At 39.8% G+C, this 21,834-nt stretch overlaps 1 protein-coding gene across 4 annotated transcripts in view; it reads left to right on the top strand.

Moving 5' to 3' along the window:
• Positions 1–21,834, top strand: part of LOC108150239 (junctional adhesion molecule A) — a 100,441-nt gene that overhangs the window by 54,131 nt on the left and 24,476 nt on the right. For 3 of the 4 annotated variants that reach the window (XM_017278299.2, XM_017278297.2, XM_017278298.2), the window contains 4 exons: positions 9,114–9,361; positions 13,269–13,479; positions 13,863–13,990; positions 17,690–17,858. In XM_017278299.2, coding sequence (XP_017133788.1) covers positions 9,114–9,361; positions 13,269–13,479; positions 13,863–13,990; positions 17,690–17,858 — 756 coding nt within the window. Of the gene's footprint in view, positions 1–9,113; positions 9,362–13,268; positions 13,480–13,862; positions 13,991–17,689; positions 17,859–21,834 lie in introns of those variants that run through there. The other variant, XM_017278300.1, reaches the window with a different exon arrangement.

The raw sequence follows: 21,834 nt of genomic DNA, 5'->3' as shown, positions 1-21,834 counted from the left end.
CAGACAGGTCCTTGTTTTTTTTCAGCGCTGACTTATCAGCTGTTGAAAAAATATTGTCTAGTTGGTAGAGGGTTGGAGCACGTTTTCGGGCTAAAGGCTTTGAGATTAGCTTACCGCACACCTGAGCGGTTAAGTTTAACCAAGTGTAAAATTAACAGAGGGATTTTAAAAAGGGTGCACGAACTCTTAATGGATGATTTTTTGATGTCTGGTTCGTTTTTAGCTTGAATGCTATTTTTAGAGGTGCTGCAAAGCTATGCCATAAGCATAGATGTAGCCAAAAATATACTATTTAACATTCATCTGTAAACATTATTTTGCAACATTGTTATGGTTATATTCCCACATAATCGTTGGTTATAAAAAAGAATAAAAGCAACCATAAATTATTTAAACTATTCAATTTGCTGCCGGCGAGCATGTGCAAATCATTCGCGTAGAAGAAAAAACCATAAAATGGTTAAATGCTGTCATTTCAATGCATTTCACGCAATGAACAAAAAGCACATAAAAGTGGCATCATCAACTATACAGTTGAGAGTTTCAAGCAATAAAGCAATATAGGAAAGAGTTGAGCGAAACCGTAGGTAAAAAGCGTGAATACCGCTCATCAATGCAATCATGCACGCATAAAAATCCCAATTTAATTCAATCAATTTGTGCCCAGTTTTTTTGTTTGAATATTTCTTTGAGGTAAAACCCACTGAACGGAATACAAATTGCTGGCAACGAACTTAAGCTGGGAATAACCCAAAGGGACGATGGATGAGCTGGAGTCTGAAGCTGAAGCTGAAGGAATGACTCTCTGTGTCGCAGTCGAAATTGTCTGATGAATTTCTTCAATTCAAAACGTGACTGACGCAATGATTGTGCACGTTCCTCCTCTTCCTCCCATCGGTCTATAACTAAGTGCCACTATGTAAGTGAATAACTGTCACTGCACAGATCCCGACACATCCTCCTTCGCGTCGTCCTGATTGCACGTCATCAGTGCTGCTAACTGGAATATTTTCTAGTCGAATAGGATCCATTTATCAAATTGTTAACTTAAAACAATCATTTAGGTAAAGCCAGCACTCGAAGGGTTTTTTTTTTTATATTTTATAAAAAAAAGTTTAATAGGTATAAACTTGCTGCGCTGGCATATTAATTATAGTATTAATTAAACTATGTATTTTTTTAAGGGGGGATTGCATTATTTGAGAGAAAATTAATAAACCCTAACAGGTGGCGTAATTTCTGTTGGTGCGGCTAGCAAAAAATATGCTCCGTTATCTGAAAGTAATAAATATTTATCAGTATTAAATTATTAATTGAATGAATATTAAAAGAAAAAAAGTATTTATTTTCAATAAATCCATAAATTTTACGATAGACAATAAAATCTTTTAAAATCAATAGCAACATTTAAGTATGTAAAAATAATTTATAGTAATAGTTTTGAGCTCATAAAGTTTTATAAGCCATTAATTCTTTAAATTGCAGCTTAAAATGTTGTTAGTTAAATATTATCGATTGTTAGTTACCGCAACTGTTAGCAGGTTTTCCTACGATACCAGTTCAGCAGCACTGGCTGACGTGTGTGCATGATGAAGATGGTCTGACGGACAGATAGAAGGGCCAAAGGCGAAGGAGACATGGCTAAGCATGCCATAGTTGGCACTTTTAAGTCATTTGCTACGTTTTAACTCAATTCCAAATGCGACCATCAACCGAAGGGGCACTCCATCAAACTCGAAGCTGCGAATGGAACTTGCAGGCAAAACGCGTACGGCAAACAAGTTGGACTTGGTTTACCCCTCCTTTTCGACTCCTCTAAGCCTCATGCATATGGGGAATGGCTGGCCGGGGCAAAAAAAAACTCCGAGTGGGCCAGTTCCTAAAGCTCCAATCCTCTTCAGCGAGGGCAGCACGTTTTGCGGATCTGCCATCGAATTCGTGATGGCCAAAAGTGAAGCTGTGCTGAGCCGAAAGACCAGAAAAGCGACATTTTAGCCATTCTTGTTTTCCTTTTTAAATTTTTTACACCCTCTGAAATACGGGGCTATGGGGATCGACTTTAGTTGCACAGTGATACACACACTCGTGTTTGCTGGCCTGCCATTTTGGCCAGATTGTGAATTATTTAAAAATGATTTATTATATGTTTGTTTGCACTTTGCCATGCGGTTTTCCAGCAGTAGCAGCAGCATCAGCAGCAGCATCAGCAGCAGATGTTGCAGTTTACAGTGGCATTAAATGGGATAAATAGTGTATAAAACAAGAAGGGTGAGCTTTAGTCGATTCTTGGGTCCTTGATTTTCGGGGGAAAAATCTATAGAGCCCCACTGTGCTGCTAAATATTTCAATGGATGAAACGATAAAAGAAACAACAATCCTAGAGCTGAGCAAATCTATTGTGTTTTCATTTGAATTTAATATTTTATTGCAGCAGCCGGCTCGGAAATTGCAATCGAGTTGCCTTTTGCGGTTCGCCGCCAATTGTAAATATGCAATCCACCCCACAATTTGTTGTCGCCACCCCGACATGTTGTGACATGTCACTTGCCTGGCTTCAATTAAAATGTCTACATTGTGGTTTCCGGTTTGGCGAAGAGCGAAAAACCCGAATCGCTTAACCGACATTTATCAAGATACCCAGCTGCTGATTGATTAAGTTGCAATGTATAATGCAGGGACCACAGAACACCTGGCCAATCGTTAAAGGATCCAATCCATTCCACTCCGGCGTAAGATACAATTTCCCCAGAAACCCGGCCATGATAATAAATTGTGCCTTTAAATTGCCCCGCCTGACCCACTTGAATTTATGGGTTCGGGTGTGTACCATAAATTTAAATTGAATGGTGGAACCCAAAAATTAACACACGCAATTAAAATTCTACAACAGTTCTGGCCTTCAATCGAGGCAATCCATTGGCCAAGTGACATTGTGACTGTCAGTCAGGCCTTTTGGGTTCTTGGACGGGCCCAAGGCCATGGTCGACCCTTTTCCAAGTCATTGAATAGATTTCTTTCACACACCCATGGCGGTGGAAAAAAGGACCCAAAGGGCGTGGCCCTTTTGGTGACCCCCATTAGGGCGCAAAGGCATTACACATTCTGATTGGAAAATCCATGGTGATCATTAATAAAATCCAGACTATTGCAAAATGCCAAACAATCATAGACGAACGGCATTGGGGCAGCTCTAATCAAGGACTCAGCAGGCAAATTTCTGGCCAAAAACTAAGCCAATCGCTAACCAGGTCCAAAAAAGGGACATGAATTAAATTATAATGCATATGTTGCACTGCAAAAATGGGGGAATAGCAAGAACTATAAATAAATAAGAATGATAATGATATAATCAGGTGATCAATAAGTAGTCGTAAATATCCTAAAAAACTATTGTTTTATTAACCTAATGTGTATTGTTTGGTATCAGAAGCCTCTCAAAATAAAATGGTACTAACTTTAAAAAAAAGTATATCTAAATTTGTATTTAAGCAATTTGGAAAGGAATTTATACCGTTTAAGTGAATTTCATTTGCTATTACGATGTTCGCATATTTAAACTTATAATTTGGTATTTAACTCATAAGATCAAGATTAAAAGGATAATTTATTGTGAAAAAACAACAATTAGTTTTTATTTAGTTAGTATTTGTCTCAGTGTTCTTGCCAAATATTGTGATAATGTGCTTTGCTTGCTGGTTAATGCAGCTGCATGCATTTATTAGACCAACTTTATTCACGGCAAATATTGTTTTAATATCTGCTTGAAGAACCCGCTTTTGCCATCCCTCGCTCCGTTTTCCCTTAGGCTAGTCTTTTTGTTGAAGCTGCAGCTGATTTTTGTTGTTGTGGTTGTTGTTTTCTATTCTGGCCGAACTTTGAGCAGCAAACAATGCTTCATTATAAGCTTCAACCCGTGCCAGAGGTGATAAGCCATGCCAGAACCAGAACCGGCACCAAAGCAAGGACTCCCAGGATTTTCAGGACCAACAGGAGCAGACGCAACTTCTTGTATAAACTTCACTTTATGCTTTCGGCCTTCAATGCCTGAAAAGCACACATAGCCAGCCATATAAACACACACTTACACACACACACACACACACACACACTTCTTTTAACTTACTCACATGCCATTTGCTTATACTTTGTATGAATTTTACGAATATTTCATAACAAGAATTATGCTTGTCTGTAAGCCAAGTGTGTATATATGTATACGCTGCTCCTGTGTGAGTTGTGGCCTGTTCTTGTTGTCGTGTCGTATCGCATGTTTTGTCATACGAAGTGGCTATGCAAAGACAAACAAGCCGGAGCAACAACAACGAAAACAACAACGACCAGGACGCTGCACAAAAATGTTGTCAATCAAGGTTGAAGATAACAAGAGACAAAGGCAGCAAACAGGATGCTAAGCCCTTAAATTGCCTCAGACAGCCGGGAAATGTGTCTTGATTATAACCCAGTGTGTGTGTGTGTGGTGTGTGAGTGAGTGTGTGTACAGCGGTATCCCGAAACAAATTAAGTGGAACCAACAAATTCCTCATACACAAACTATTTCCTTTTCAGAGTGGGCAGATTTATTTTTCATAGCCTACTTTTGCGGGCCATGTAAAAAAGTTAGCTGGTTTGGCGATAGCGTCTAATATTTTAAGAAACTATTTTCATTTAAGATGTGGAACTTTTATTTTATACGAAAAGAAATCTGGGAAAATACGTGTTCTGTGCATATTTTTTTCTCTTTGTAATTATTAATTATAATTATTATAAATAATGCATAAGAGTTAAATTTTATGTAATATTGATATAACTTATGAACACAATAATATTATTATTTTGAGAATTTAATTTGCTTTAACTACAGAATTAAGAAGTGGAAAATATTTGACAATTCTTGACAAAAAAAACTTCCACTATGACGAGCAATTTATGTACTCGTTAATCACTTATATCCGATTTATGGGGTCAACTCTTTCGGAGAATATGATCAACTCGGGTGGAAAGTCGTGGAGCAGCTTTTCATTGTGTTTCCAATTTGTTGGCTCCATTTTTCCTTCACTTTCTCGAGGGTAATCATGCGAGCAATTAAGCTGCTCTCGATTGACGCTAATTAATGAACAGCATTAAAAATTATTATGTGTGAAGCAAAGAAGCGGCCCAAATATGACAGCCTTTTCAAGGGGATGCCCACGCCCACAGTATTTCTCACACCGCCCACCGCCCACCGCCCATCCACATACACAATTTCAATTTTCGAGCCTTGTAATTTGCGTGGATAATTTATATGCATGGCGGGCGTATATATAGAAGATGCTCCAGCATATACCCCAGTTGGCGAAATTGCTCTTGGTGCGAGATGAAATAAATTTTGCAGCATCATTTAAGCTTAATTAAGACATCCCAGCCGCAGGCGATGATGGCCAAAGGGAGCAACGAGCGAAGGCGGCCACAAAAGCCTCCCAATGCACCGTGCTCAACATAAATAAATGAGTGACTGGATGCTGCGGGGAGTGGTTCTTCGGTGGTTCGTCGGTTCGGGGTTGAGCTGCTGATTGGCTGAGTGCTGGCCGCGTGCATATTCAAGGGCCAGACATCTCAATGCCCATTTGATTTCCAGCCAACTCACGATTCCACGCATTAAACCGCTTAGGCAATGTCAAAAGGCATCATTACTCAAGAAGCCGTGTTCAAGACCCGACCAATTGCCCTCGTCATCTCAAATGAGTGGTGCGATAAAGCAGTTAATAGACAGAAAGACGAGGAGCAAGGCCGTGGAAGTGGGTCCTCGACTTGGGGATACCTGATAATCATTCTCAAAAAAAAAAAAATATATCAGATCTTAAATAACAATCCTTTTTCCACGTATCAAAATATCAAAAACACCAAATACTATGTGTTGCTTATTGCATTATTTACAATTCAATTACATTTCATTATTATTAAGTAAGTTTATATTTTGAAAAATAATTTAATGTTTCTTTTTACTATAGGGTTTTCTCTTTTTATATTTCAAAATGCGACAATATATTTATATTTATCTTAGGCTAAACACGATTAATTTTGGTTCCATTCGTGGCACACAAAATATAACAAAAACAATATACGCGAGTTCCTACTACCATCACCAGGAACAATAAGAATTGGAAATGCCAAGAAGTGTGGACTCAAACAGAAAAGCAGGATTCCATGTAACTCGATTCCCAGCCAATGTTGATTTTTAATTACTGCGAAGGCAACGAAATGTAACGATATTTACTATGAAATTCAATGCCATTAAACACAATTAAGTGCGTCGGGATCCCCTTCTTCCGAAATTAAAGCCCCAACATGAGCTGGCAATTATGGGTGGGGATGGCAGAGGGATTTTATCAGCTAAATTCATTGAGGCAGCGGTTCAAAGTGTTGCACATTACGCATCATTTCAACATTTCGACATTCAGGACCCGCGGCCCTTTTTCCATATTCCTCGTGCCTCTGCCAAAAAGTGAAAAGGGGGCCAAAAACAAAAAAAAATGCCGAAACAAAAGCGTGAAAATTGCAAAAGTTTTCTTAATTGCTCCACGCGGCTCGTCAACGTTGTCGAAAATTAAGGGCAAATATGCAAAGTCATTGTGAGAGTGGGTGAAGTGGGTGGGTTGGGAAGTGGATGATGGGTGATAGGTGGTGGGTGTTGGGAGCTGGTAGGTGGTAGGTCGACTGGTGAAATGGTGGAATGGCCTAGCCCGCGTAATGATTAAGCCAACCTCTGTTACACGCACATGGGGAGAAAAAGTGGGAAAACTCGCACCACTCTTGCACCCAACATGCACACATGCCGCTTTCCCATCGCCCTGAAATGAGGAAAATTCAGCGGTGGCAATTGAATTCCAATTTACCGGTTCTTAAAGGTTACGAATCTTAAATCAGAGGAAATTGATAGTACTAACAGGTTTGCAAAATGATGGTATTATTTGGTGCTATTCCAATTCTTATTATACTTTACGATTTTGAAAGTTTACAAAATAAATAGTTTTTCAAACAATAAAATGATTTTCCTTTTAATAAATACACATCATTTGAAATAACTCTGGTGACTCAAAAGGTGTTGTCCAGAAACAACATTCATATGAAAGTTAAATATTAAATGATGTCATAAATTGGAAATTATCTAGCGTGTATAGCCCAAAACTTAAATTTAACCGAAAATGTAATAATTGCAACTACAATAGAATAACAATTAATTGCTTCAAACAATAAACAAGTTTACAGAGTAAATTCTGAATATAATTGCATAAGCCTGCCACAAGGCAGTCTTAGCTATTGTTTTCGTATCCTCAAGGATCTTAGGAACTCACTCGATTGTCCTTAAATACGGGATATTCCCATTTTCACTCCCACAAAAGCTGTTTACGAGGAGTACCGCAATTTGTATGTCTTAAAGCTGCACTCAGGAACTAAGAGCAAAATTAAAATGAGTGCAGTTAATAGACCACTAAGCTAAACGGCTTCAAATGTTCATGTTCTGTGAGTCAAAGGATGCAGAATTCTGGATGCCAGGATGCAACCAGTCAGACAGACAGACAGACAGGAGGAGCATTTGCCAGCTGGATAAGTGGTGACTGTGGTGCAGCAGATGCCAATTGCAGTGTTGTAGCATGAATTAAATGTCACATTCACTCAAATTCATTCACATTAAGCATATTGAGCTTGCCACGCCCCCTTTATGCTTGGAAAAGCGCGTCACTTTATGGGGCGGGTTGATTTTCCCAGCTGCCTTTTGTTTAATGAAGCCGCTGTTGTGGGTAAGCATTTGTACGTTAACGAACACTGGGAGAAATAATGGGTAGTTCTTTCACAAAAAGAGGGACAGAATAAGTAAAGCATTTTTTAACCAAAGTAAATAAGGCCAAATATTCAATTTAAATCGAAATAATATATGCATAATAAGAAAAAAAATTCATTTAGATGCAAATAAAAATGCTCATAACATAATCTTTTTTTTAACTTATCATAAGCTATTTTGATAAACATTTTAGAGTTGCTTTTGCAGAAAACTATTTCCAGTGTGTTTATTTGTGTGTGCGTTGGGCGCGTGCATGTGGAAAAACCGTTTTCGAAAGAATGCAAGTTTTAATCCTTGAAATATGATTTGAGTGCAAATATTTTGCATAACCATGAGCCCGACAGTGAAAAGGGTTGGCCGCAAAAAAAGAAAAGGAGACTTGCGGTTGCCAACACTGTGTGTGTTCATGTTCGTATGTGTGAGCAGTGACACAATTCCGCTTGCAACATTGCAATGTGTGTGTGTTGGTGTGTGTGCACTTGTACTTGCCAACCGCAAACACTTCACTCGCTTGAAGGTTGCCCCTTTCTCCTTTCTCCTTTCCCCTTTTGTCTTGCCCCCCTAACCCTTTTCCATAGCTCGAAATGAAGAGCAGTAGCCACTGACAACAGTTGCAGTGCACAGTGCTTCAAGTTTTGGCAACAAAATACACAAAAATATATATTTTTATTGTTGATGGGATGATCAATATAGCTGATTTCTTGATAATAAATCAAACATAAAGTAGTTTAGTAGTAAAGTGCACTTCTAATAATAAATTGGCTTTGACGCTGTCTGGGGATTTCAAAATGCATTTGCCCAGGCTCCAGCATTCAAATTAAGAGTAAAGGCTCACAGGCTTAATACCATTGGCCGGGGCCACTTGGACTCACCTTTCGACCACAGAGCTCAACAACAGCAACAGAGCACTTTTAATGAGCAAAGTTGCATGTTTGGGCGTTGCTCGAACCCGAATCCCCCAAGCCGTGACCCCTGACCCTTTTTCCCGTAACCCCATGACAACTTCATTCGAAGAGTGTTACTCAGCATGTAAGGGTTTTTGGGGAGGACCCGAGTGACTGAATGAATGTAAATGACATTTTCGGAGCTGCGGCTGCACATTTCTTGCAGGCAGCTGCACTTTGGGTTTCTAATATTTTCGTGGTGAACCGCACAAAGATAAAAGGTTCACATTTGCATACATATGCATGTGGCATGGGCTGTTAGGTGCCTGTGCATTTGTGTCTATTTCCAGCTTTTGACTTTTTCACACCGATATTCACTTCTCACCGCTGTTTTTCCCCCCTTTTTTCAGACATGACTAACGGCGGTGTGCAGGGACCCATCGAGGGCTACAATTCGCTGGACGTGGACGACCTGCTGACAACCACTCCGACTCCCGGCCAGGCCGCCCTGCTCCTGCCCACCGCACCCACCGCCGCCTACACGCATCCCAAATGGATGGAACCCTACTTCGATCCCTCGACGCCGCGCAATGTCACCGCCCTCATGGGCAAGTCCGCCTATCTCAGCTGCCGTGTGCGCAATTTGGCCAACAAAACGGTGAGTTTCGGCTCAAAGATGGTGCACTTCGGAAAAAAGATTAGTGCCAAAAAGGGGAAAAAAGCTTTGAGTTTAAAATAGTTTCAATTTTGAAACTGCTTTAAAACAATGTGGTTTGGGTATTTTTATTTTAAAGAAATTAATTTGAATGTATGTATAAATTTGATAAACTTCTAATCGAATAAAAAAGTTACTGGTAAGGGTTTTTATGGGAGATAATTAGCTTTGATTTAGTCAGACTATTTGAAATAGTCCTGAAATATATGGTAGCAGAAAAAACAATTTTCAAAAGTAAACTTATTGTTAAAAATTAAATTTTTGAAACAATGAATTCGCTATCGAATTCATACTTTGTTTTTGGAACTGGCAAAATTATAAGAAATAAAAAAAGATAAGTAATTTTAAATAAAGTATTTGTGAGTTAAATATTTTGCATTCTTAGTTCAAAAACTAAATAAATTTGTATTAGTATTATTAAATGTAGAAAACTTATATAAGTAGTATTACTTTTATTATAGCTTTGTATGTTTTTTTAAAGTGTATACAGGTTAACAGCGTACTCGTGTCGAAAAGTTTGTTGTCGTGCGTGACGACATTAAAGTTTGCACCAACTTTCGTTTATTCTCCATGCGCGGAATAATTTATATTTTTTGTGGCCGCCTCTTGCGTTGATTTCTTGGCTGATTTCCTAACCTGGTCGCCGAAACGTAGACCAAAACGTAATTCCCCTAGCATGACGGCGAAATTTTTAATTAGTTCCTTCGTATCTCTCAGCCCCTTTCCTTTTGTTTGTTTTTTGCGGTAAGACGACTTTCAAGTTGGCTCTAAGTTGTTTTCCGTTGTCTTCTGCAAATTTAACAATTTCATTTTTTGCCTCCTTTTTTCTCTGTTTTTGTTTTGCAATTGTTTTCTTTTGTTTATCTGCTTTAATTGCTCCCCTCCCTGTTTTTTGGCGGGGTCACAAGACAAAGGTCGGCCGCAGGCAACCTGCTGCTCCTGCAGCTTAATCTTCAGTCCTTCCTGCTGTCACGAGCAGACGGCTAAAAAATTGCCAGATATATTCATGTGTTTTGTAAGCGTTTTGTAGCATTTAATTACGGCCCTGCTGGGAGTTGGCCTCCTTTAAAATGTGTTTACTGAATTGCATATAAATGTCAAAGGTGACTTCTTTTTTAATACGACAGACAAATAGGTTTATGAATAATTAGGCAGACTTGAGTGGCAGGCGATTAACGAGTGAAACGCACGTCCTACCCCAGGGGATGCTTTATTTTCCTCCAAAAATTTGCATATAGATATGCCCGCCAATTCTCATTTTCATTTTGGCCAAAGGGAAAATGCCATGCCGAAAACCAACAAACTTTCAACACGCTCGCGAGCACTTGACACAAATGCGCCACCAGGAAGTGGATCCCGCTGGCAGGCAGTGAAATGGAGATGCGGATGCGAATGCGGATGCGGATGGCGTTGCAGGATGCCGTTAGCAGGCGCAACTTTTAATTTCTTGCCAAACAAAAGAGAGACGAGTGGCAGTCCCAGAAAACTCACCCATGTCGGCTAACACATACATCAACTGTTCAACCTCAAGTGGGCGCTCCTTTTTGAGTCCTGGCCCTGCCACGGCCACTTCCCCGCACCGCTCCAGCACTCTCAAATGCATTTGAGCGCGAAATTATTTAAACAATTTCATGAAATTGCTCTTGCCGCACGCGTCAACAGCACTTGGCTCACAGTCCGAGTTGCACGGAGCCAAAAGTTGCCCTGCCGCCACAGAGCACCACCCAGCACCCAGCAGCACTTTGCACCATCCAACACCACTTTTCACCATCCAGTACCACCCTAAACCACCCTACTCCACCCTGAATTGCAACTTGAAGCGGAATGTCGAGCTGTTGTTGCAGTTCCGGATGTCGTACACAGGAAAATAAGGCTAGCAAATTACAGAATAGAGTATAATTTTTTAATTTTGTTAAGCTATGGCTTAATCGCATAAAATATTTAAAAAAGCATCATGATTTTCTATATTATTATCCCTTAAAAACATAAGTGAAAATAAGTCATTAATAAGTATTATTCTACTAAAACAGTTCATACTCATATGTTGTAATCAATATAGTTAAATAAATAAATTCTTAAAATTTAAATTCTTATGTAACTACTTATTTAAATTCTTAACTTCTTCATATAATTTAAATTTGAATGTCTCTTACTCAAAAAACTATTATTTCAATGAAACTTATTTTTTGTTAGATAATTAAAATTTTATTTTACGAAAACCTATAATTGCAAAGATTTTATTTTTTGTTGTAGATGCCCTTTTGGCATTAAATATGCATGTTTGTGGCCACTTTTGATATTGATTTGCGATACTATTTTTTGCCTCTGCATTTGCTGTTCATATTGCAGTGGCGTTGCTGCTAATATGAAACCCGCCCCCTTTTTTGGTGAGGAGTGTTTTGGGGGCGGGGGGCGTGGCTCTATTACAGAACCGCACGCAGCACAGCGTGCACTTGTTAATTACGCTTTAATTTGTTGCGTAAAATGTTTGTTTAATGGCGGCGTTGTCGTTGCGAGTGTGCGGGAGTTGTCAAAAGTGTGAGCGCCATGTTTTTCTCACTTTTATGCACTCTCAGTGCACTTTGCACAGAGCCACCAAAACCCAAAAGCGAACCCATCACAGATAGTCCCATACCATCCATACCGGAAAACTCTATGGAAATGCCATTGTTGAAGGCGGCCCTCGAAAGTATGCAACAACACTGCATATAATTAAACGCACGCACGCTTCGTTTTGGGTGGCACTTTCTTTTCACAGGGAGAAAGTACCGCCATACGTGTGGCGATGCATGAGGGTAGCACTCGGCTGGCTGTCAAGTGCGATAATTTTGCATTTACATTTGACTTAATAAGTTTACGTAAGCCGCCTGTGCCGGCTTACAAACTTATCTCTCTGTGCACCGCAAAACTACTTAAAAAGTTTTTGATAATTAAGCAAAGCCAAAACAGCTCGAGCACGACCATCAGCAGTGGATCCAACGTCACTAGTGATTCCGCTGAGATTCGGCGAAGTAAAGCCCGGATTTCCTTCCTCTGTAGTTTCTCGACCAAAAACTCACACGTTGCTCATACGTCACGTACGCCAAGCTAAAAAAATAGATGCAAAACTTTTTTATCACCCACCCTTTAGCATCTTAAGCATCTCCTTCTAGCTGGGCGTTTTATTCGATTTTGATGGCACTGCGTCGGCAATTCGTTTTCAATTGCTGCATTTTTAATGGGGCAGCCGGTTGCTCAGGGTGCAGACAATCGGCGCGATTTTACGGGTTTCAAAATTATGTTCTGTTTTTGTGTGCAACTCGCCTAATTGAATTAGTCTTGAATCGTTTAAGCCTGGATGCCCGAAAGTTTTATTCATTTCTGCAGAATACATTGTATTAAAGGCACATTTTACATATTTCACACATATATTATTGCAATTTTAAATATATGTCATAATTGTAAATTTTAAACTATTTTAATTGCATGACAACAGAGGTAGTATAACTATAAAAGATTAAAGCGGAAATATCAAACCATTCATTGAATTTGTAATTATGCCCTATGTAATTTTATTTGAAAGTGAAGTAATTATAAAATGCTCTGCTTTATTTTGTAAGAGAATTTTGTAAAATAATTTATTTAATAAAAAATCAGGCCGCAAATAAAGCCATTTCGGTAATTGGTTGGAAAAATAATTAACTAGAAATATATAAACTTAACAACTGATATTTTTGGCATTGATTTGCCTCACAAACAGCTAGGGCTTTCCATTAAATGGATGGCCAATTGTTGGGCCACACGAGAGCACTCCCTTTGATTTGGTCCTTGCAAGAGTACAAATTTTCGGCATTGTTTTGTAATTTTGCAGGTGTCCTGGATCCGGCACCGTGACATCCACATACTGACGGTGGGCTCGTACACCTACACCTCCGACCAGCGGTTCCAGGCGACCCACCACCAGGACACGGAGGACTGGACCCTGCAGATAAAGTGGGCCCAGAAACGGGACGCCGGCATGTACGAGTGCCAGATATCGACGCAGCCGGTGCGCAGCTATTTTGTTCGGCTGAATGTTGTCGGTGAGTTGAAGGTGTCTGAGGACCGGCATTGCGATGCCGATGCCGATTCGGTTTCCAGAGCTGGGCTTCATAAAAAATCCACCATTTGCCGTCGCAAATAACAAAGGGCACTCGGTGAGCGGCTGATGACAAAAAAAAAAAAAAGAGAGAAAAACGAAGTTGTTGAGCAAATAAATTACATACAGCAAACGAGTGAGCAACACGCACGGCCAAGGCAAGGCGATGTCGATGGAACTTGGTTTTTATACGACAATAATTCCATTTTATCTCGTACTTTATTATTCTACAGTGTCAGCCAACAAACAGAGCCCATCCTTCGTCCTCTTTTTTTTCTCATGCACTCACTTTTCCTCGCCTTTCTCTATCTTTTTCGGTGTCTCCAGTGCCAACGGCCACCATCCTGGGAGGTCCTGACCTTCACGTTGATAAAGGCAGCACCATAAATCTCACTTGCACTGTAAAGTTCAGCCCCGAACCGCCGGCCTACATCTTTTGGTATCATCACGAGGAGGTAATTAAAGTTTATTGTTATATTCCCATTCTCTGAAAAGAGCCCACTAGGAGTTGCCTCACCTCAACTACTAAGAGGATAGAGCGGAAATTATTGAAATGGAATTTTTACAATCCATTTTTGGCCAATCAGCTTAAAAGAATATATAATAAACCTTTGATCAGGGGAAACATTAAAAAAAAATAATAACAAACAATAAAACATCGTATCCTCAACTTCTTTTGCTACAAACACTTAACACTTTAAATATTTTAAAAATGTTTTGAAATATATCATTTAGTTTCTCAAGAAAGTTTATTACAAGTGCAAATTTTAATTTTAAATTAATAAAATTTAATTATTAAAAATATATCTTTAAGAGTTCTCAAATACTTTGAAACCAGATGAGATATTTCCAACCAAACAAAACTCCATATAATTAACTGCCATCGTGAAGTTTTGTTAACATGTACTTTTTTCTTTACCGTCCTAATTGCCCTTATCAGCAATATTTTATTCGCTTAACAATGACATGTGCCATTCGCAACATTCCCAATGTTGCTTTTCAAGCCAATGGAACTCTCGACAAAAACTTCAATCCCCCCAAGCGAACTGCGTTGCTCATACGCCACCGGTTGTCAGCAAAAGTTATCCTCTCCCTTTGCTTTCTACCACTGGCACTTCTCTGCCACATCCTTTTCTGATTTTTCCGAAACCCTCATCAGGTTTTGGGCCCCACCTCCACACTTCATGTCGGTAACCTTATTTAAATGTCAGCTGTTGTTATTTTAATGAGTGAATCAACGCGCCCGGTTATCCGCGTCCTTCACACATGCAAATGCAAATGCCAGGCGACGGATAACTGGGTCAGTGGCTTTATGGCGGACAGGTTATGTTTAAATTATCGCCGGTGGTGACAATCGACAGTAAGTGAAGTAAGGTAATATAAAAAAGAGGAGCATTTTCAGATCATCCGCTGCTTAGTTGTCCTTTCGCTTCGGCCAATTAGCCCTGTTTTCTCAGCCAAGTTAAGCAGGCTAATTGCAGAGTGCTAAATCCACAACAGTTGCACGCTAATTGCAATGCGAAAGCCAAACAAAATATCAACAAAAAAAAAGGTCAGTGTTAAATGCGCAGCGCACACAAATCCGGCCAACAACTGCTGCTCACTTCCTGCACAGCCACTTGGCTTATTTTAATGTATTCCTGGAATTTTCTAATTAAAATCCTTGCCACCTGTGTGTGTGCGTGTGAGTTTTCCGAAGAGTGGCCGCAGCAACCTTACCGCGTCCTTGCTGCAGGCTTTTGTAAAGTCCTGTCCTGTCCTGTTCAGTCCCTTCCGTGCTGTTCGCCCTGCTCGGCACACGGATTATTTACGATCCATGCAAATTTGCTGTTAATTAGTTTAATGGATGGATAAATCCAGTTGATGCACTTCCACCATGCTCGAAATGTATGCAGCACTTTTTGCAGCGCACTTCCGCTCGCTGATTGTAATTAACGTGTTGCATATTTTCACCTTTTTTTCCCAGCTGAGGTCAGGTCCTTGACAGCATGGCTGGCATATGTCGGATGTACTCCGGCTAATTCGTTGAAATTGCTGGCACTTTTGCCACACATTTACCTTTTTCTGCAGCTTATGGCCAACTTCTTAGCCCCTACTCAATATTCAAGTGGAATTTCAATCTTTCCTCCTTTGTGGCACCTGTCTCTTTTACATTTCTGTCAAGCTCTGAGCCGTTGGCCGACTTTTATGTACTTCCAACGGAATTTTTATGACCCCTGGTCTGTTTGGTTTTTATGCTCCAAATATGCGGCCGATTATTGCGTTGGTGAGTGCCACATAAATTGGATATATGCGCATTTACAATGAGCTACATTTTACACAAATATTTTATTTGCTTTTGCCTTTGTTTGCCCGTGTTGTTATTTCCTTTTGTGTCTTTTGTGTGGCATTTCCCCACAAACAAACACAAACCCAATCAAAGTCCCAATCCCAATCCCATCCGATGCCCACGATTGAAGAAGTCAGGAGCAGCTGCAGTTGTCATGAAAATTGCACGTGGCACGCCATGAATTTTTAAACTCAGAATGGCACAATGGTTTTTTTTTCAATTTATCCAATGACAAACTGCAGATTCGCATTTATTCCGAATGGCTGAAATTTAACCCCCTCTCCACTCCACGGCCACATCCCCACCATCAGGCTCATTAACTAATTTGTGCCGAGTTCAAAGATATTATAATACAAATATGAAATTTATGCAAGGAGTCAGCAATATTATGGCCGTGATATCGTGTGCCGCCTGATAGGCAAACTTTTCACTTGCCAAAAGTTTCTGCGACAAAATTTGAGTCATTTTCATTGTTTTCATTACTGATATCCAGTATTAAGAGGGTATATAAGTCGTTAAATTAAATACAAATCTAGACAATTTATTGATTATTTATTTGTTTTATGAAGCTTAGATAATTATTTAAAAATATTAACTTCGTAAGCAAATATAAAACTAGTTTATTATAATTCATATAATAGTGGTGTGATTTTTTGAAAAGATAACTAATTATTAATAATAATAATTAATAATTAATAATGATAGCTTTTTACTTATGAACATATAGTTAATGCTACTCCAATAAACATTTTATATATATATTGTGAAAAATATATGAATATACTTAAGAAATCAAGTTATTCAACAACTCAATTTAAATCAAAAAAAAATCTTAATCTTTCTGTTGAACACTTCTATTGTGCAATCATGCAATCAACAAATTTCCGTAATAGGCATCAATGGGCTGATTTTACTCAATTTCCTGTTGTATTTCTTGATGTCTATATCTGTTTAGCCATCGTCATCATTACCAGTGACGCTAACTTTTCTTTCATTCTTCAAACTATCGCAAATGTCGTCGATTAGCTGGGATTAGATGGCAAATTATGCGCCAGACAGTTGGCCCGAGGTCCTTGGTTTCGCTTGGCCAAGGGTTGTGAGCCCTCTCATTTCCGCCGCTGTTGTTTTCAGCATTTCTTCCGACATTGCTGGCAATGTCTTTGCTCTGTCAGCGGCATTATGTGTTAATATCAATTCCCTGTCAGCTATCTGTGCCATCGTGAACTTTGCCCCCTTTGGCCCTGGTGTATTGGCAAATTATTCCGGTATTTGTTTTTGTCAGCTGGTGGGGGCAACCTAATATGCATTCAGCTGGGAGAGCTGTATGAGGCACTCCTCGACAGGACCTGCCATTCTGCACAAATCGATAGTCAAGTCGGCTGCGATGATGGCTGCCAGAAAGTAATAACCATAATGAGGAGCAGCCTTAAATCCGCTTGATTTGCATGGCGTTTCACGCGATCTTTGATGTCGAGAGTTAACTTTAATCACGAACACACTCATCAAATTCCAATTAAAATCCCAATTTCCAAGAGTGTCAGTCAAGGGCAGCTGTTGCCACCTTTAATTATTTTGCAATTCAAATGTATATTTTTTTACGATGAGCGCTGAGGAAACATCAAAGATATATAATGCGACAATTTCCAGTTATTTACTAATTGCTGCCTGTGCCTCTTGTCACATTTTTCCCTACCTTAAGGTGGGTCAAAAATGACATTAGGAACAACAGCCGTCGCAACAAGAAATTTGCTGTTTTGAACCCTCATTGTTTTTACATTATTGTGCGAATGTACTCACAGTTCCACTACTCCTCCTCCATTTGCAGGTCATTAATTATGATTCATCAAGGGGCGGCGTGTCGGTAATTACCGAAAAGGGCGATGTGACAACCTCATTTCTGCTCATACAGAATGCAGATCTGGCCGATTCGGGCAAATACTCCTGTGCGCCCTCCAATGCAGATGTGGCCAGTGTGCGTGTCCATGTCCTAAATGGTAAGTACCCACTCCCATTTCCCCAAAATTCGGGCAGCCCAAATGGAGGACCCTGCCCCCAAATTGTATCCATTCCCCCCGGGCAAATACTCGACTGCCTCGCCCATGAAATGCTATTCGAAAGTGCGCTTACATTAACTGACAAACGAACCCGATAGCCATCCACTGCACTGCCATTTTGTTTTCTTTGTTGCGTTTCAGCTCCGGTGCACACAACAAAATTTTATGCTAAAATATTCAAACACTTAAAACTATATTTTGCAACAAATTTAAATGATAAAGAAAAGCTTACAAAGGTGTCTAAGCCATTGTAAAATCATTTTTTTTTCCTTAAATCATTTTTGAATTAAATTGCTTTTAAAATACTTAGGAATAAATTTGCTTAGGAATAAATAAATGTTGTTAACATTACACTAAAAATACTTGGATTTTTTTTAAAATTGGTTTAAACGGTATTTCATTTAAATATATTATACATTGTTATCTTTAAACATAGCTAACGACATTAACCAAAATGAGAACACTTTTAAATTACCTTTTTTTTAAATGTTAGGCAGATGCTTATATGTCTTACTTACAGACTTTTTTGTCTTCAAGACATCGATTTTCTAAATTTGTTTATACTTTCAGCTGACAAAAAAATAAGAAACTTCAAAAACAATGGCTGACATACATTAAAAGTACATATTTAAATATTATTTTCATATTTAAATAGGGTGGCTCATTTAAATTGTTTTCCTATAATAACGTACTGAGGAAATAGAAACATTTGGAATTTTTATATTCCACTTTAATATATTAAAATCACGCTTTGATTGATTTCTTGCTGTGTGACAAATTTTGGCCGCATTGCTGTTGCATCTGAATACATGTATCCGTGACAGGGCGTTACCCAGCGGGACGTTTTATGAAGTCAAATGGACTTGGCCCCGGGGCTGGACACCGGCCACCGACCATCGACCACCGACCTCTGTCCCCCGATTCCTGATCCCCTGATCCCTAACCGCTGACCGCCTTGACCCACTGAAAGCGAACAGAGCCCGGCTTCCGATTGCAATTTCGGCTCATTTCCGCCTGCATGCCAGGATGCGGATGCCCGTGACTCTTTCACAATTGACCGGGTCCTTAATAAATTGTGCAGGAACTTAGTTCGCTTGATTTCCACCCGGACCAACGCCACCAGCACGAGTGCAGCAGCTTCGCCAACAATCCCGCCAATCGCAGCTGGATTTGGCCCAATTTCGGCTTCAAGTTTTGATGCGACCCACGGGACTGGAGGGCTGACGGGCTGGATGTTTTGTAGCAGGCTCGCAGCACATAATCGCATCAATTATGAGCAAATTAATTAGCACACTGCGGTTAATTGCAGTTAAGTGAGTGCCAGACAGAGAGTTCCAGGCTCTCGGGAAAGGATTTCCACCCACCAGCCGCGCCAAAGACGGATGCCGGCGACATTTACAAATTGCGATTGGGAAGTGGGAACTGGGAACTGGCAACTGGCAACTGGTAACTGGGACCGGTTGGGCAGAGGAATGGCTGCAATTTGCCAGCATAATCGCTGTCGATCGTCGTGGATTTGACACAGTTAAAATAAATTACGTAATTGTAAAGGCCAGCGAGACAAGGGCAACACAACTGCGGTGGGGTGGGTGTGGGTGTGGGTGTCGAAGTCCCTTCGACAATGACAGCGAATGCCATACAATTTGAACTTTGGGGTGGTGGACAGGAAAAGGAAATGAGAGGGGCACGTTTTTCAATCATGCTAACAGCACCATGGTGACCCCGACACCACGCCCACCGCCGCCCACCGCTTTCCGCAAATGGACCGCAAATGGTAACGTGCGGAAATCCATGCTGTTGCCATTGTAAACGTTTGCCAGCCATTATGCATGAATGCATAGAAATGGAAAATAGCGGGAAAAGCGGGAAAGTGGTGAGCTGCTTTTTCGAGCAACCAGGTGCTCCGGGGCGGGCACGCGCAGGGTCGATAGTGGGTTAACAAACAAAATAATGAAGCAACAGCGCCACCATACAAACGAGCCAAATGCCGCGTACCGTGAAAAAAAAACTTGAAATGGTCACGGGATATACGAGTTTGCACTTCTCCGGAACTTCTAAGCGAGCCGGCGATAAGCCGTAGTGCGGGATCTGCTGTATGTTGGTATTCAACAACTGTTTAAAAAATTGAAAACATTTCTTTAATGGTTGGATATTTAAAATAAATCGTTGATCACGCGTTTACATCAATTTACAACTTATTAAAGATGGAAAACTACACATTTCACACTTCAGAATGAGGTTTGCAAACTATTCGAAAAGGGCCAATCATATCAATAAACTTTTAATAATAAAATGACTATGACTATCAAATGACTAATAAATTAATGAACATTAAATATATAAAAATTAACATTTAATTGAACAAAAAAGGAAGTAAATTTCGGCAAGCCTTCAGTTCAGCTGTTAAGCCTTTCAATAACTAAAAAACATGTGATTTCAGTTTTTGTTTTAACAGACGAGTAGTTGAAAACCTACCCACAATATTTTGGTAATACACCTGTTTTGCATGTTACACAATAAAACAATAAAATGTTTATGCTGAGATTAGCACTTAGCCACTTGGTTTTTAGCAAAGCGTGTGTCCTTTGTTTTTGCAACCATTAAGGTTATTGAAAAACTATTTGTAAAGCAGTTTAACAAATCGGAAATATGCTGTGAGCAAAATGAGTTTTGTTTGGCTGCTTTGTTTATTTGTTGTGGTGTGATGCCCTTTGGGCTGTTTGAACAAAAGCTTTGTCCAGTGTTATCTGGATAAAAATCAGATTATCTGAATGGATTTGGCTCCTCGAATTCGCCTGCGTTTGGCCACAATGAGTCTCAATAAGTCGAAGGCCACTCGAATTCATGCGTTAATGACAGAAAGAAGGGCCTCGTGTTGTGACAGGCAAACAAAACGCAGACGGCAAGTTGGCTGTAGGCATGGCCCTGTCAATTGCCCATTTACCAGTCCCAGTTGCCAGGCCCTAAAAAATGTCCTTCAGACGTCACACACTCCTTCGGGCCAGGATATGCATAGATCATCGTAGCTATCTAGATGCCGAGAGCAGTTCTGCATTGCTTTGTCGAGTTTCACACGGTTAAACGCCAAATTAGAGAAAAAACTTTGAGGTGTCTTTAAAACTTTAAGCAAGCTATTTCACAGAAAAATAACATCAAAACCACGTTTTAAATATAATTTTACAATAAATTAAATTAAATTAAAATTAACTTAAAAGTCATGTTTTTACCTCTGCAATGATTTCGTATTAAACAATAACATTTCAGGCTAGAAAGCTGCCTAGTCGTAAATCTGTACACCGGCTTATTATTATTGATTTAAACTCTAACACAAAAATATTTAAATTTAAAATATGGAATGAAACAAATTTTTTTTTTAAATGTTTGCGACCTTTGTGCTTGAAATTAAGTAAATAGTACTTAAAGTTCACTTCTATCCGTGTACAAGAAGCATTTATTTAGTGTTTGCATGGGATAGATAATACTGTAGCTTCTCTTGTGGAATTGGATTCCATTATAATATATTTCTGTGTGTGTTGGTGTAGTAATTATTTTGATAAGTTTGCAGGCAGTCTTATGGAAGGATTGGAGACCTGTCAGAAGCACAACATGTGGAGCATCTTCCTAGGGGATCTATCAAATTGAATTTCGCCGGAGCCATATTAGTGGTCATTCCGAGAGCCCGGGTGCTCCAATTAAATTGGACAGGGAAACCACAGCCGAAAACCACTGTGCGTTCACCGCCTTTGGAGTGAATGCATTGGATGTGCCTGTCAATCAGGGAACAATTGGGTGAATCAGGACTCCGTGTCCAGTCCATCCATGCTGCGCAGTCGGAATGCCTAAACAGGTTGTTTGCCTTATTTGCTGACGATGATTTCGATGCATCGCTGCAGGATGGAGATTGGGATGGGGGCTG

Source organism: Drosophila elegans, unplaced genomic scaffold (genome assembly GCF_018152505.1).
Source record: "Drosophila elegans isolate 14027-0461.03 unplaced genomic scaffold, ASM1815250v1 contig_208, whole genome shotgun sequence".
Lineage (NCBI taxonomy): Eukaryota > Metazoa > Arthropoda > Insecta > Diptera > Drosophilidae > Drosophila > Drosophila elegans.
Note: the sequence above shows the minus strand (reverse complement) of the source record. Positions and strands in the feature narration are given on the sequence as shown.